This window comes from Phodopus roborovskii, unplaced genomic scaffold, assembly GCF_943737965.1.
Source record: "Phodopus roborovskii unplaced genomic scaffold, PHOROB, whole genome shotgun sequence".
NCBI classification, from domain to species: Eukaryota; Metazoa; Chordata; class Mammalia; order Rodentia; family Cricetidae; genus Phodopus; species Phodopus roborovskii.
The window spans coordinates 36,034,101-36,051,617 of record NW_026126447.1 but is presented as its reverse complement, the minus strand read 5'-3'; the positions used below and the strand labels follow the sequence as shown (position 1 = coordinate 36,051,617).

The window sequence follows — 17,517 nt, the reverse complement described above, 5'->3', positions numbered from 1 at the left end:
CCCCCATGCCCATTGTCTTAGGCAAGTGACATATTTTATATCCGCAGGACCTAGCTAAGTGACTTGTCCCTATCAGAACATGTGCTAGAACAAGTGAAAGTGAATGAATGGAAAGATGATCAATGATAAGCAATGAGAATCCATACTCTGTAAACTGTAATAGAAGCCACCGTTCAATGAATGGCCCCTACCCAGATGCCCAGGGGTGTTCGCCTAACTGTCAACCTCCATGAAATCACAAAATAGCCACAGTCTAGAAGAAAATATATGGTTCAAATGTCCACTAACCCAATCTGGTGTCAATGACAGACATCATTAGCTCTTTAGAGATGTGGTGGGCTAAGTAAAGGCTGAAGATACACATTTGAAAAAAAAAACTGTCTAAAATATGTATCTTCAGATCATTCTTTACTATTCAGTGGACCTGAAGTCTGATGTCAAGTATACCCTAAGACACAGACAGGGGAAGACTAACTAAAGACAGTCGAAAGCCAAGGAGTGGCAATAGTAAACATAGGCTAAGGAAGACAAGGACAGAGTCTGTCCTTAGTTGTCACCTGGAGAGCACCCTTGCCAATACCTGCGGCCATTTGTTACAGAAGCCTTAGGACATGAATACTGACTTAGGAAGAGTTTTCCCTTAGGTGTCTAGCCATTCATTAACAGAGATGAGACTTAGATGTGAATGGCACTTTTCCCTAGAGCCTTGGGCTTTCTATAGTGTTATGATTTCTCCCAGGGACAGCCTCTGGAGGGAGACCATCTAGCACCCTGTATGTGTCCAAGCTTCTGACACATACCTACTTGTGGGTTTTTCATAGTAGCTTCAGGATCATGAAACACAGCTCTGGTGATAAATATAAGGATGAGATGCCCTGTGAGAGAGTCCCACTCTGGGGCATGTGTCATGTAACCGAGAGGAAACATTAGAAAAAAAGTGAAGCACATCCAAACTGAAAATCCAAATGCTGCCTTTTCACCGGCATCCCAAGATCCCCACAGTGCTACATGGTAGGGAGTGGGGGATGGGAAACAATTAAACATAAGAGTGGGTTTTAACTACCTCCATTCCAACTCCCAGTAGGGTTTATTAAATCATTTATAATTCCACAAAGCTGAAGTAAATATTTAATATTTGATTCCTAATCCATAAATATTTACACACCGGGATTTCTCCATGTTCAACAAGCCCACTAGAGGGTTTGTACTTTTGGCAAGTGTGACTAATGAAACCTTGTGATTCCTGCCCCTAAGCAAGAGCATCTGGCTCCAGGAACCATGGTATAGGGAACCATCTGTGTTCACCCAGAGTGGGCTATGATCAGAGACATGGCCAAGAATCCAGCTTGGGGCAACTGCTCTAGGGGAAAAGGAAAGACAATGGGAGAGAAAGCAAGGACAATATACCTGCTGCAGCAGCTGAGAAGGAGGACGAAGTGGCAGCCATACAAGGTGCACTTCCCAGGGGCAGCTGTGACATTTCTTATTTGTTCAAGTCATGGCAATTAACATTTCACAGGCATGTCTATTGTGAAAGTATTGGTAGAACAGCACCAGGAAACCCATGCAACCCTCCTTTGAGGAGTGTTGGCATGACATTGATAGAGTCTTTCAACTTAGCTAAACCATTCTGTCAAGAAACAGTTTGTTAAGTTTACTCACTTCATTACATGGCTGGTGTCTAGCTAGGAGGCGAAAAAATAAAGAGATCAGGTTTCTTCCTCAAGAAGTAAATGGCTTTCTGAATGTAATAAAAGAGGAGCCTTCCAGCCTGTACCTACTGTGTACCATGCCCTAGAGTCTGACTCTAAATCCAGATGTGGGGGATAAGGGTCTCTATGGGCTATAGAACCTCTCTAAAGTTCTGGTTCGCGGACACTGTGGGGTTAGCTTTCAAGCACAGCAGATCCATCCATCAAGACACAGTCAGGCAAAATGAACACGGGCAGGTTATTTAAAGAGGGAATATAAAGCAGGGAAGCTTCACAATGGTGTTGAAGAACCTAAAAAGCCAGGGAAGGAGGGAGTGAGCCAAGCATTGGCAAGGATAGGAAGCTGCTACTAGCCAGGGAATTAGACCAACAAAAGGGCTAGGTGCCCTGACCAGAGTCAAGCCAAGAGGTGGGTCTGGGAGATGGCTGGAACTCTGCTGGGCCAAAGGAGCTCTCTGTCAGGGAAGTGTGACATGGAGATTCAGTGAGTGAGCCCTGGGAACTGTTTTCTCCTTGTCCTGCCTTAAGTCCTTCACCATGACCTCCTATTGGATGGAAGAATCCCAGGTCTGTCCTCTGAAGAGTGAGTGACAAGGAATCTGAGAGCAAAGACAAAGGACAAGTATTCCTGGTCTAGTCAACCTCTTGGCCTACCCTTGCTGCCACCTACTGGAATCCAGCCTATCAGAAAAGGCTTGGAGGCATGACTACTCCTCCTACTCCTCACCCCCCCCCCCATGCTTCCAGGCAATAGATTTTCCTTGTGCAGGTTTTTAAAGAGCAAGGGAGCTGTTATGTCCTGTGTGGCTCACTCAGAGTGCTGACAGGAGAGACGGGACGGGACGACAGTTTTGGGGTGCCCTGTCCTTTGAGATGTCCTACAAACATGTGCCAGAGAGCAGTGCTTTCCCTCCACTGAGCACATGAGCAGGTTGTCTTCCACTCCACAATACAGACTCCAACCCCTGCTTTTGCTTTTGGAATATTCCCTTTTCCTTCTCACCTTGAGATGCCCAATTCTTTCCAAACCAAGAAAGGTGTGCTCTGCAGACCTGGAGGAGATCAGGGTAGGCAGAGGACCTGCTTTGAGAGGACTTAGGGCCTGGTAATTCTCTGAAAATCACCTGTGGTGACAGGCTGCAGACAATCATTTCTTGTGACTGAGACAAGATCAAAGGATTAAGGTTTTATTTTATTTTATTTATTTATTTTTGGTAAAGCGGGCTTGGTGTTAGGTCATGAGAATCATAAAAGTCGATTTGAAAAGAATAGGCTGCTATGTAGCAGTCAGATAATGTGGCCCAAGGTCTCTCTGAAAACTCGAAGTCTTTTCAGAGAGAATGGCAGAGGAAAGTGGGGACATTGTGTCTGCCCAGGAAAGCCTGCCACAGCCCATTTTCCTGCACTCCATCTCTGGTTGCTGAGCAGCCACAGCCTGGGCCTTACAAGTCTTCCAATAGCGATGACATCATCTATCTCTTCCTGAGCCCCGAGCCAGATGTGCACATGCTCTGAGTAAGAACCCTATATGCAGACAAAGAGTCTTCCACTCTCTCAATAAGAAAATAAAAATGTATCAAACAACTTATTTTTGTTGTTGTTGTTAATACAAGCTGTTAGAATATGTTTGCTGGGAACTTATACATGCCCTGCACTGCATGCACCAGACCTGAGTTTAAAACCATACAAGAAAGGACCAAGTCAGAGAGATGAAGGAAATCACCACATTTAGTTATCATGTTCAGAAGTATGGAAGCAAAGCTCAAGGCTGGGTCCTCCCTTACTAACACTCTAGAGGCTATTCATCATTGGTTCACTCCCTCATCCATCAAATACTGGACATCTATGACATGACATGCCCGGCAGTGAGCGTACACTTGTGTCCTCACTGACCATTCCTACATGTGGCTTTACCGCACACTGAGCTGCCATGAATACCAGGCAGCTTGTGTGGCCCCAGCGCTGGGCTCCTCCATGCAAAAATGAGGATTCCTACTCAGCCCATTGGAATGACACACCTATGCTATCTCTGCTACTCAGAGCACCTTCTAGGTCTGTGCAGTCTGAAGTTTTGATCCCAGATCTTCAGATCAGACTCCTGAAGGGGACTATCTGTAAGTGGGTTAAAGGTGAAGTGCAATACCTCAGCTAGGCAGCCATTCCCCAGAAAGAGGGAGTCTGACACCACTCCCTTAGCTCAAGCAGCTCGAAAGATGCTGTCCAAGTGCTGAGTGAACAGGTGCCAGCTCAGCTCATTAAGTCCCCAGAGTTTTCATCGTTTCTAGGCTAATTTGCATTAACATATTGGGCACTGGACAGCTATTAAGTGGGTAGCTGCTGAAGCTCCTGAAGATTCAAAACCTAAAGGAATATTGGGATCACAGAGTTATCACATGAGTGCACATAAAAACCACAGTGGGAACTCATTTCTGCCCACCCTTTGAAGGGGGGGGGGAGACAATTGCTTTTGGGCATGTCTTTCTACTGCCACCAGGAACTATATTACTTCTCACTGCCTGGGGAACTATATTACTCCATCCGGATGGCACTCTGGTCTCTAAACATTTACTGGGTACCCACTCTGTGGCAGCTTTGAGCTGTACAGACAGGGTCAAGTCTGGAGGGAGGTAGAGACAGGAACGAACACAGCACAGCATGGCATAAAGGTTGTCAACTGCTCCTCCAACCAGGCTCCAGCTTAGCCCTCCATGGTTACTTACTGACCCTCAGAACACCATGGCACTCCACCCAGCCTTTAAATGGCCTTCTTTGGAGTCATGTAGCTGCTTAGAATTCTCTACCCTCTTTTTCTCTCCTTCCAGTTCTTACCTCTCTAACCAAATCTTCCCAGAATCTAGATAGCACAGGCACCTCACACTGTTTAACTACTCTAGGAAGGCTTCCTAGCAGGACTGGTTTCAAGGCTCGGTTCTCTTGGTTAACTGTGTCTACATCACTTTAGTACCCCTCCTCTGATACTTCCCCTACACCAAGGCACCCATAGGGTGGTCAAAAGTAACTACTGCCACACTGTACAATCTTAAGTCTTAAGTGGACCAGGGTGGTCACTGGTAGACAGATGATGGAATTTACAGATATTGTCTCTTCTGAATCTAGAATTGGGAATCTTTATCTTGGTCTTGGGTGGGAGTTGCAAAGGAGTAAACATTGCTGCTAGCTGTGAGCACAGAGGCAAAGGCAAGCCTGAATGCAGACAGAAGACAAAGCAGAAGCTGAGATGTGAGACACTGTAGCTCTGTGGAGGATGATGGAGAGATGGCAAAGAGTTCTATAACAAGCATATGTGTGGCTCCAGAGGAAGGACAGCCTGCAGCAACCTGAGCAGCACACTGTGCTAATGAGCTAAGCTGGGCCATCCCAGGAGGCAGAGGAGGTACATAGAGTACCTCCACAAGTTGCACCCTGGCAAGAGCCAGACAGTGATGATGTGTACACACTGACATGTGCACTCGACCCTTACAGACGTTGTGGTCCCAGATCACTGACTCCACATGGGCTTCATCTTTCTTCATACCACGTGTAGACACACAATGTAGATGGTGACCTTGGTTCTAGATCATCTTTGAGAGAAGGATCTTATAACCTTCACTTCACACCTCAGGAAACAGAGATGTAGAGGATCTGGTGTTCTTCAGAGTCACAGAGATTAAGAAATAAATGGAAGATGTGACTGGCAGACTTGTGAGCCTGAAGACAGTAGAACCATCACTGGATTGCATTCTGAAGATGTCTTGGCTCACTGCTGGTGCTGACTGAGCAGAATGCATTTAGCAAAGTCTCATACACCACTGACAAAGCAAAGAATGATCAGATCATGTGACTCTCCATGGATGCTGGTGAGACAGGAATTTTGTTTTTGTCTCCAATAAGGTCAGAGGTGCAAGAATGACACCAGGGCTTCCTACTTGAACAGCCGGTGATAACTTCTTTCTGTCCATCTCTTTTATTCACCAGCTCTTGCAGATCATGAAAGGTTAAAATATCCAGGGAATTACTTGTCAGAGAAGCTGGTAACCTAATTTCTACTACTACCATATTTGACACCTATTTGCCTACCTTTGCCTCTGAGGCAAGGGTGGCTTGTAGAAAGCAATCTATATAGTTAATCTGTCTGTGGTGGGAGGAAGATGGAGAAGTCATGGGGTGTTCTCATAGCAATTCCTAGCATGTGGGTATATCCTGAATCCTTCTGTTGCATATAGCCTGAATCCTTTTGTTGCAATTTGGCCCCTAAGCATGCATCATACAGCTATCCTATCACACAGAAGAATTAGCTAACTGCCATAACAGTTGCCTCTAGATATCTACTGCCACAGCTGCTCCAAGGCTGTATTTCCCAGAGACCACTCTTGGCCACTGATGGAGCAGTGGAGGCTGGTCAGGCCCTTTCCCAGGAGGTGAGTGATTTGGGGTCAAAGACTCGCTAACAGTCTTGCTGAAGTTTCCTTAGCTCGACACTGAAGGCTCTCAGGTGCATCTCTCCCTACTTCCTTTCCATGCCTGCTTTGTCCTCCTGCATCCAGAATAAACCTGCATTGTGATCTAATGACTCCCTCTCCACTTTCTCCCATCAGCCTGAGCAAGGCTGCTTAGCTCCCCATGCCCTTACTTCCTATGCCCCAATAGAATCTCCCCAGTCCTTAGCTTCCCCTTCTGCTTTTGACATTGGAGGCTGCTGAGCAGAAACTGAACAGGAAGGAGTTTCTAGCTGGTGCTATAGGTGAAGAAGTCTGATACAATAGATGAATAGATGCAGTGGGATCACCCTCTAAATTTGGGTCTTCAAGATGCAAACTATATCCCACTAATTTTCATTTCTAAATGTCTGGGTACCACAAGCATTTTCTGAAATGGACCAAGCTCTGCAACCAGCTTCCAAAGGATTTCAGAGATGATTTCACCCATCGTGATGGATAATCCTTCAGCTTTGAAATGGAAGATCATAATAATGCTTTGCCAATCTACTCTGATCCCAGAGAAAATGGACCGATAAATGAAGATGATTTCAAGGTTTAAGGCTGCCTCTTCTAACCCAATCTGCTAAAAATTAAAACTCAGCAAGGCATAGTGAGAAGACTTTTCAACTTGTCATTTTTACGAACAGAGAGACTACACAGACCCCCAAATCCTCTCCCTGCAAATGAAAACAGGCTGCTGGAGTCAACAGTGTTTTAAGGCAAAAGTAAAAGCTCTATCCTACTTGACCTTCATCTCTCAATAATTCACTGTCACCTTCCATGAATTTCAACTCCTTTTGTAATAAAAAAAAAATGACTATGTTACCTGTGTTAAGGGGAGAAACACATAGTACAGAGACTGGTGTATAATAAACATTCAACAAATATCAAACATGATATGAATGCCACATTGTATTTTTTATGAAGACTAACCAAGGTACTGGAAGGTGGTACTTTCCTGGTACTTGTTTGTATTTTTATTTCTTATGAATAAAAATCATGACTTTAAAACACTTTCCAATCAAGTGACTAATGCAGGTTTCTTCTTTAGGACATAAGGAAAGGAAGGAAGGAGGAACTAATAAGTAAGGTCTGGAGTTGGGTGTTCCACAGTTCCTTCCAACTGAGATCTATGTTGTTTCATTTAAAGCAGTTCTGATCTTTCTGCTGTATTATACATGCAGAGAGAGAAAGGGAGTGGGGACAGGAGGGAAGGAGAGAGGGAAGGAGAATATAAAACTATACACCCATAGGCACTGATGGATACCAAGGACAGAAAATTTCCAGTAGACCTGGTCTATAAATTGTCATTTAAATTTGCAATTTAAAAACACTGCCTGACTTTCTGATTTGGCTGACTGTATATGAGGCAAATAATGGAACCCTAATAAGCAATGTTTAAATGACATCTGCAGTCTCCCAGACAGAGGGTGAGAGTAGAATTCTAAGAAGAGAAAATAAATCTACTAAGAATAGGAAAGAAGACCAGAACTAAATAGTTGCACTAATCACTTGATGACAGATATCAGGAAAATGTATTTTTGGGTGTTTAAAATTCGAATCCCTGAGAGGCGAAGGGTAGGTTATCAGCTAAAACCCCCTAAAGACATTGTAAGGAAACAAAAGTAAGCTCAATTTTTACATTTCATCACATTAAAATAGATGAACCAAAAAATCAAGGCACCAAGACAGCACATTAAAGTTGATAAGCTGGGGTTAGAAGATTTGAACTGCATAAAGCACTCCATCTCAAGGCATCCACTGATGAATCTTAATGCCAGCATCCTCCTAGAGTGGTGGGTCCAGCTAAGGGGCACCCAGCCCAAAGCTGCTTTCTTCTTCTTCAGAGACAACCAGTTATATTCTCCCGGCCACAACATACAGTCCTCACTGAATCGACTCAGGGATACAAAGAGACGTGAACTGTCACCTAATAGAAACAGTTCCACACACCATATACCGTGAGGAATGTTTGGTAAATCTCAAAATGGACCAGTGAAAAATGGCAATATTGATAGAAGGGTAAGGATGAACATTTTTTAAGAAAATATTTTTTAAGTTACATCATTCACCATGTTTGAAAATAATGATCACATTTTTTTAATTGCAGGGGAATAGTTTACATGAAGAGCTTTGGTAAAAAACTAATACACAGCGGGATTTGATTTCACATGTTTGCATGGATCTGTGTACATATGCATGTACAGGAAAAAGTATCAGAATAAAATACACTTGAGTGTTAACTGTGCTCGATGAAGGAAAGGCTGTGGCTACAGACACTCCCCAAAACATTTGAGGCAGCCATTAAAATTGATCTGCATTGGCAACTCATACAATATCTATTTGTGATCTATGGCTTTGAGAACAGGAGGGGAAACCACAGCAATCATTCTTTCAAAACATTAAAGAAAAACTAATGGAATATAAATGACTGATTCTAGGAGAATATAAGCCAAAGGCCAAAGAATTTCCTATATAATGAAGGATAGTCTACTGTTTAACAAATGCATAATGAATGCGTACTGTGTATCAGTCCCCGTGCATAATACTAAATGTGTAAAATACACTAATTCAAGGCACTGTGATGCTGAAGGAGGGAGAACAGTTCATTTTCAAGGAGATGTCTGATCTCCTGGTCCTTCTGTCTCTGGGGAAAGGGTGGGCTTAGCTGTTTGCAGGTAGCCAGTAAGCCACATAAAGGCTGGAAAGAGTAATGGGTGGACAATGTGCTGTAGGATGGCAAGCATTTCACAAAGTGGTCACTGAACTGCCTAACAGCAATCTGAACCCCCAAGGGCCTCTACTTAAACCTAACCCCTTGGGATCCCTTAGATTATTGGCTCCTTCTGCTTTGTGACTGCAGCTTACTGCAAGCAATTACAACTGTCGTATAGTGTTCCAAATTTTATAGCACATCTTTAAGATCCATGAGTTCAAGACCTGTTCACAGTTTTCTGGAGCCATCATTCTGCCTGGCTTTAAAAAAACAACAAAAATGAGTATGGAAAACAAGTGGGGGGTAGAAAACCATGTGTGTGTGTGTGTGTGTGAGTGTGTGTGTGTGTGTGTAAGAGAGAAAGAGGGTGGGGGGGAGAGAAAGTGTTCAGGTGTTGAGGAGTTAAAGATCTCATGGAGCCCTTGCCTTTAACAGAATTAATGTTTTGCAATTCTTGAATCAACTAATCTTTCTGGACTACCTACTCCTGATATAACCAACCTGAGGCCTATAGAACACATGTGTTCTAGGACAATTATGAATACAGTGTGTGGCAATTTGTGGATGGCAATGTATGTCATGATTTCAAAAAGTTGGACAGCCTTACTCAGTATAAACAGCTGAATTATGGCCCCTTCCACTTTCTACACACACTCATCAGCTCCAATAGCCCTTGATGCTGAACCCCAGGAGTTTTTCACTAGAAGACACCACAGTCAACAAAACAAAGGATGAATGTCAACTGCTGAGGTTCAAATCACAACTTCTAACTTCTGGCTATGGCCAGGGTTGCTGAATCTCTGACTCTTATAGGTTCAACGTAGGGGCACAAATTGTGAAAACAAAATTAAAATAAACACTACAAATGACTTGCACATGTGTCTTCTTCCTGCAATAGTTTTACCTCTGACCAACTTATGTCATGTTCCTTCTTCTATTTAAGCATAGCACTGACCTTACTAAAAGGCATCAGATAGCAACTGAAACAGCAGAACAAATCTCACAGATACTTATGCAGCAAGGGCTAAAAGAGTCCTTAGTGAGTTGCATGCTTTGGACCTGCTATCACACATCAAGCTGCCTTTCCTGAGTCCAACCGGATTTCAACACTCAATGTTATCCATCACTACCTCAGCACAATGCTCCATGTCTTTAACACACTCTTCGCACTGCTGTTAATAAGGGATATGGGGATGATCATCTTCCCAATGATAGGGGTCCTGATCCTTTTAGGATCACATAATAAGAACATTTTTCATTGTTGGAGATAATTCCCCTTCCCACACACATTTGTCAAAGGCAGTTTCCAACAGTACCGTACATCATACTGAAAGACATGATAAGATTTAGGTCTGCTATTCATCATCTGCTGGGCTCCATCCAATGTGAGTTTCCACATGGTTTTTCTAGCTTCTGGTTTAACAATTAGTATGCAAGTTCTCCCCAAAGCAGTATGAGCAACCAAGGGACGTAAAAGGCTCAAAAGACAGTGCTCCCAAATTGGAGGGAAGAAATCTACTATGGCAAGTAGGTTCTTTATGAAGCTAAATAGAATCTAAAGTTACTGATTTGCAGCAGGGGTTAGGCCTGAGCTTTCCATGAGACTGTATTCAATAACCATGTCTAGTAGCGGAGTAGCTTCTAAATGATATAGTGTATAAATATGGCACATTGTACGCTTTAGACACAATGTCAAGATGACTGCTTTCCAGATAACATGGTGGGGCACCTGGAACACATCCTCAGCTTAGGCACATAAGCTTCCTCATCTGGAAAATAATGCTATCAAACCCACAACTCTCTCCTGAAGCTTTAACTGAGATTTCCTTTTAGATTTTTGTCATACACACACACACACACACACACACACACACACACACACACACACACACATATGTATATATACATATATTTATATGTGGGTACTTTGCCTAAAAGTATGCATTTGTGCCACATGCTTATCTGAAGCCTTATGGATACCAGAAAGAGGCATTCAATCCCCAGGAACTGGAGTTGTAACTGTGAGCCACCATTTGTGTGCTGGGAATAGAACCTGGCTTTTCTGAAATAACAGAAGTATGCTTCACCACTGAGCCATCTCTCCAGCTCTCTTTGTGAAGACAAAAAAAAAATAGTTATCATATTCTCTGCCGGGTATTTAACAGTCTCATTGTTAATGTCTCCCATTTCTTCCTGTGGTAACTTTGAGTCTCTTCCTCCTAAACTTAAGGGGATATAGTCACTCAGAAGACAAAGTTTAGGCCATCAAATCCTATCTTAATACATAATGTAGTAGGACAGAAAGGTGTGTAGGTGGGACCTAAATAAAGAAGGAATCCTGAGAGTCACAGGACAAGAAAGACTTACTACCATCAGTGAAGAAACACACTGAAGGGCTTCATGGCAATGCAAAATGAGGTCTGTTTCAGAAGATCGGGTAGGCAAAGGCAGGCAGAAAAAGGGCAAGAGAACTCCTTCCAGGTTGACAGGAAAGATGGTGCAAGCTTATGCATGTTCAAAGAGAGCCAAGTAGCTGGATATGTCAGAATGTGAGAGATGCTCTCAGAGCCCATACAACAGTGCTGTGTTGGTGAGGGAGGCAGAACTGTGGGGTGCATCAAGGATTAGGCTCTTACTTCCTGAGCTGACTATTTCTAACTCCCATTACTATCCCTGACAACAAGAACAACAACTAAACCCAGTGACCCAGAAGTGGTATTCTAAGCAAAATATCCATATATGGTTTTAGTGACCTGTCTGATGTCTATAACTACGACATGAATTAGCTACATTTATCACGGGCATCTTCATTGTCACTTATGGATTGAGGATGGATACCTTGGGAGATTAACCTAGCTGTTAACATTCACAAATTTGGAAAACTTGTATAATTTCTTGGTCTCCAATTTTTGGGGTGCTTGCTTGAAGTTAAATTCTAGAAATAATACTTTCTTTTAACATACAGTACATTCCAACTTATACAGTCAGAATTCTTTGAATTTACCTACACCTTACCTTTTTGTGTATGTAAAATAATAAGGAAGCAAATTTCTTCTACTATGAAAGTGTTGTCCTTGTCAATCACATGAAGCATTGCATGTGGCAGCCATCCTTCCCATGTTATCTTAACTGTGCCATATGGCACAGCCATTATTGTTAGCTCCTGCTGAGGCTGAGGCTGCATTAGCATAAGATACCACTGAAAGTTGTAGGAAAGTGCCTTCCTTACACTTGGTTTTGGCAAGGACTTGGGTTTTGGTAAGAAGACAAATCATTCTTCAGAGGACAGTTCAGTCCCATGTTAGCACATGGACAGTCCCTGGGGTCTATGAGTCTGAAGTGCACGCAGCTCTATCTATTTACAAGCTGCATGAGCTGAGGTAAGAAGTTAGTCTCTCTGAAGCTCAGCTGCCTCTGGTAAGATGGAAATAAGAGGGTACAGGCTCTTTTCAAGTATAAATGGAGAAAACATAGTCAGATGACCAACAGGCATCAGTTTCCTTTCAGAGACATTTCTGATCCCATCACCACCATCTTTGACCTACTTGGTACTCTCATGACCGGCTATATAGACACACTTAGGATTGCAGCAGGCATCCTCTGATCATGCTACAAGACGTGTTGCAAAAGAAGAGATTTCTGAAATCCCAGCACACCTGGACACATCTACTCAGCAAACTCAAAGAAAGAACAAAACCCCATGCTTTGAGCCAGTTGCTGATTATGTGCAAAGGCACAGCCTCTGTAGCTAGGAGAAGGTGCATACACTTAACCTGACTCAGCGTTCTGAGGACTTAAAGGGCTAATGTGAAGGGGCTTTGTTCTTCCAGACATCAAAATTCAGGCCCAGCCACTGCCAGAGGCAGCACACTGAGCTTAATGAAGCAGTGGGATGAACTAATACTGCAAATCGTATAGCTCTTACAACCAATATGGCTCACATCATGCTAAATTACGGCACCAGACATGATTGGACACACATCCCCAGACAGGAGAAGCAGCTCTTAGAATGGCAAGAATTTTGAATAGCACATGACAATAACATCAGGGGACAAAGTACTTCTTATGAGAGATGTTTGTATTTCTTTTGTTTTATTGTTCTTTCTCCTTATAGAAATCCTTCCCCTGCATACTTTATCAAAGCTCACTAAGCATTTATGGAGGCTATGACATGTGTCAAGTGCTATGTGAGGAACCCACAACTAATAGTCCATTGATGACTGGAGAATTGCAGCCAACGTGATGACCTGCATGGGTCTGGGTGCTGTTGGACCTACCCAACCTGGGTAGCACATGAGGCCTATTATTCTGAATTCATTTCTTCACTCCCTTATAGATGCCATAAAAATTGTTGCATCTCTGTTACCTGAAACTTCAGTGCTCAGTGGTAGAGATAAGTGACTAACTAAACAGTCCCTGTTCCTACACAACATTGAGTCTCACAGGTGAAAAGAGAGGGGAAAATATAGTTTAAAATAACATATTATGGTTATTACAAAGGAGTACTTTGAGAGTTCCAGGATGGTGTGGGAGAAGAGCAATGGATCACTCAGTATTTTCAGGGGAAAATCATATCTAACTTGAATCTAAACGCAAGGAGTTAGCTTTGAAAAGAATAAAGAAGAACCTGTTCCTCAGAGATGCAAAGGCACGTGCAAATCTCCCAAAGCAAAGACAACATCGTGATGTGAGTAAACTGAAATTCATTTGCTTGAGACACTGTAAGGACTACAGCTATGAAGATGTGTCTGGAAAGATAAGGAAGGGCGAGGATGCAGGGCTTAGAGAGGTTAAGATAAGCTGAGGTATCAGGAGCCTCTCACTGCAGGTTTTAAGCAGACTGTGACCTGACCAAATCTCCTGATCAAATCAACACAAGGTTGGAGAAGCCTAATACAGGAAATCTCAGGGCTACTTAGGAGACTACAGAACATTCCAGATGAGAGATAAAAGCTAGCTCGGAGTACCTTTAGGAATGGGACACTTAAGAGATAAAGAATTAATGGCTTGGAAAGACATGTAGCTTGTCACACAGACTGATAATAGTGATTAATTAAATAAGGATGCTAAGAGGCTCCAAAGGTTAAGGCTAATGGCCCAGTGCAATGGTTACTGCATTCTAGAGTGTGACAGTGAGTAACAAGTGACCAGGATGAGAGAGATGATCCGAGCAGGGATACAATCTCCACTGACGTCAAAGAGGCACATAGCCTGGAAGTCCAAGTGGCTCAGCTATGGAGAGGTAAAGGAAAGGATATGGTGTGCTGCTCTATGGGCTATGCTGCTCGAGTGACAAACGGGGATGAGAGGAAACCCTCTGTGGAAAAGTTTGTCTTTAGGGAATGACTACACTGAGTGCAGCATCCTGTAACAAATTCATGGCCGGTAACCACAGACAACACAGAGGACTCTTCCCACTTGGTGGCATATGTTGTGATCGCCAAGCTTATTGTAAAGACTGCTTGGCCTAAAACCATTACCACTCTCTCAAAACTCTGCATCCTGACCAACCTCAGGGATCTTATAACAAAGTCCTTGATTTAAAGCTTGCAAATCTCAAAACCAGTAGAGAACAATTAGTTCACACAATAAAGGCTAAACAAAATAAACAAAACCCTGACAAGACATAACAGTTTCTTGAAAAAACTAGAAATCCTCTCTTCAGAATGTTCCTGAGTTTTATACACTAAAATTAAGAAGAAAAAAATTATCTAAGGTTAAAATTTAAGGCATTAAACATTCAGCAGCACAAGTTTAATGGAACGATTAATTTTGAAACAAATATAATTTGTCGGTTTCTAATGCAAAAGCATTTGAATTCTAGGACACACTTCCCTACCTTATCCCCACACTGCAGTCTCTCAAGACCTGTTCCCTTGCTCATTTACCTTTTTGTCTATTATGCTTAGACTGGGAGGCATAAAAAAAAAAAAAGGTTTACATGAAGTTTCGAGCAATAAAATAGACTGTCTCCAAAATATTTGTGTTTCAAATAAATATCAAACACAAAATTTATAGTTTATCCTGAAGTTCTGACAGCCGAGGAGCTGTATGTGGATTCCATTTATGCCCTATGCTTCACAGGTACCAGACAAATGCCATCACAAAACATGATTAGGTAGGCACAGTGATGTCTCCAACAAATCACTGCCTGCACAGAGAAGCCAAGGGCAGCCTGATTTGCAAATGCATATAGATTTCAAGTCCTGAAAGAACTCCTTTAATCCCCTTGCATGCTGCTGAGAAGATGGGAGAGGAACTGAAACCTGGGATGATGTATGTGTGTGTGTGTGTGTGTGTGTGTGTGTGTGTGTGTATATATATACACATGCATACATACACACACACACACATGCATAATACAACACACACAACACAAATCTCACAAACATGTATACACATACATACACACAAGAAGATACACATAGACCACACCTACACCTGCACATACACCCCACACACATACGCCCCCCCACACACAGACCACACATACACACACACACACACACACACAGAGAGAGAGAGAGAGAGAGAGAGAGAGAGAGAGAGAGAGAGCGCATGAGCACACTTCCAAACATCAAAGGGCACACACTCACTTAAAGAAGGGCACATCGATAAAGCCATGGAGCCAATGCTTCCCCCCAAAACATGCACAGTGACAGATTTATCTTTGTAAACAACTCTGGGCTTGTCAATTTTCATCACCAGTTACTTGTGCACCCCCTACCAAGTACTGTACATCTGCTGAGATTCCTGGGGAGAACAATGGAAGAGTCTACCTCTGAGTTGTTACTCAAGATGACCCAGAAAAAAAAAAGCATTTTAAATAAAGTGAGACAGTATCTAAGCACAACTGAAGCAAAACAAACAAGTGCCAGCTCCAACAGGGAACCCAGCCTGGACAATGGGCACTAATGCGAATAAGAAATGCAATGAGCAAGAACAGGCTTTCTTTTCTGTTGATGGTTCCCTGTTCTCCCTGTGGCCTCCAGATAAGCATTGCCTGGGAAGTCCTTAGCAGTATAGTCTGTGGAAGCCAGGCACTTCCTGGGGATGAACTCCAAGGTCTGCCCTCTGGAGCATGCTGTGGTCAGAGTGTGAGAACCACAGCAATATGCAAAAGAGAAACCCAACAGACAGCAAGTCTGGAGTAGGAGTTAGCACCCGGGGACAAGAGAGGTTAATCTTGATGGAGAAATGGCTAGAAGACATACCCAGGCCTTGTATATTCCATAAACAATTTGGGATTTTACGTGGAAAATAACAGCCATCAAAATATGAGCACAAAATCACCATAAAAGCAACACCTATTGCATAGCTATGTTATGTGTCATTGTATAGCTAACGTTATCACCTTTGTGGACTTACAAAGGGCACAAAGTCAGCCTTACCTTTCTTCCTGGAGTCTTTCTTGGTGCTGGTTTTCACAGCTGCTTGAAGTTCTGTCTCAGTTGACATCCTACTTAATCCTTAGTCCTCTTCACACAGACCCCAGGCCTTGGCCAGGCTCATCGAGGATCCTCTCCAAGAGAAAGACTCCTCCCTTCAGAAAGGACACCCCACACTGCACATGTCATTCACTCTTTCGGAGTGCTGCAAACCAAAGAAAGAATACTCAGAATCATGATCCTGCTGGGGCTGAATGGAAATTTGAAGAAATGAACCAGCAAACACCCAACAATCAGAACATCTTGGTGTTTGTGGTTAAATTTGTTCATCAGAGTTCATAAAGCCATAGATGAGGTTTATGAGGTTTATATCACAAATGAGAATGAGAAAATTCTTTACCAAACAGTTTAGCAAGCTAAGAAATTTAAATTTTCAAAAGTGGCAAATACCAGCTCTTGGTTGTCCATGTCCCAGATGGCCAAGCACTAGATGCCACCCAGGAAATGTCACAAAGACGTATTTCCTGACCAGCTCCGTGGAGACATTTTCAACAATGGGCCATCCATCCATCAGCCAAGCTTGATCAGAACCTGGGCAGCTAAGGCAGATCATAGGGGAGTAACCTGCAGTCTGTCCCTCACTGGCAGGCATCGGGGGGGACATAGAGTTGACATGCAATTGGGCTCCAAGGGTAAGGTGACAAATGGGGCTGAGAAACTTTGCAGCAAGCCAATTTTTATGTCAGCTTTTCCCCTAGCTATAAGAACAGACAAGCATTTAATGTAGGGAAAGAAAGGAAAAGACATGGCGGTAGGAGGCACACATTTTGTTCACTCTGTCTCTCCAAAGCATATATTGCACAATACTGGGTACTATGAAGAATGGATGCTGTTAGGAGGAGAGTGATGATGACCAAGACAACACACTCTTCAATTACAGTTAGCAGCTACTATGCACTTACTAGATACACTCAATACTCTGACCTCAAGGCTGCACATGCACTGTTGCCTTGGATCTCATTTAAATTGAATAAACTAACTACCTTTGTCAATAGTTTCCTTCCCAGCCCCTATCTGACAGTTGTAGCTGACAATCCACTGAGAACAAACATCTCACTAGTTATCCACTTTCAATAATATTAAGAAAAAAGCTACTAGAAATGGTTCTTGAAATAGTGCAGGCAATTTTTAGCTCATTCAACAGAACTAGAACTGTTTAATCT

The 17,517-nt window shown here is 42.9% G+C and overlaps 1 protein-coding gene across 5 annotated transcripts in view; it reads right to left on the bottom strand.

The window, feature by feature from the left end:
• Dab1 (DAB adaptor protein 1) overlaps positions 1 to 16,497 on the bottom strand; it is a 243,203-nt gene extending 226,706 nt beyond the window's left edge. For all 5 annotated transcript variants that reach the window (XM_051188284.1, XM_051188285.1, XM_051188286.1 and 2 more), the window contains exon 1: positions 16,298 to 16,497. In XM_051188284.1, coding sequence (XP_051044241.1) covers positions 16,298 to 16,364 — 67 coding nt within the window. In that variant the 5' untranslated portion in view covers positions 16,365 to 16,497. The remainder of the gene's footprint in view (positions 1 to 16,297) is intronic.
• Between the last annotated feature and the right edge of the window lie 1,020 nt (positions 16,498 to 17,517).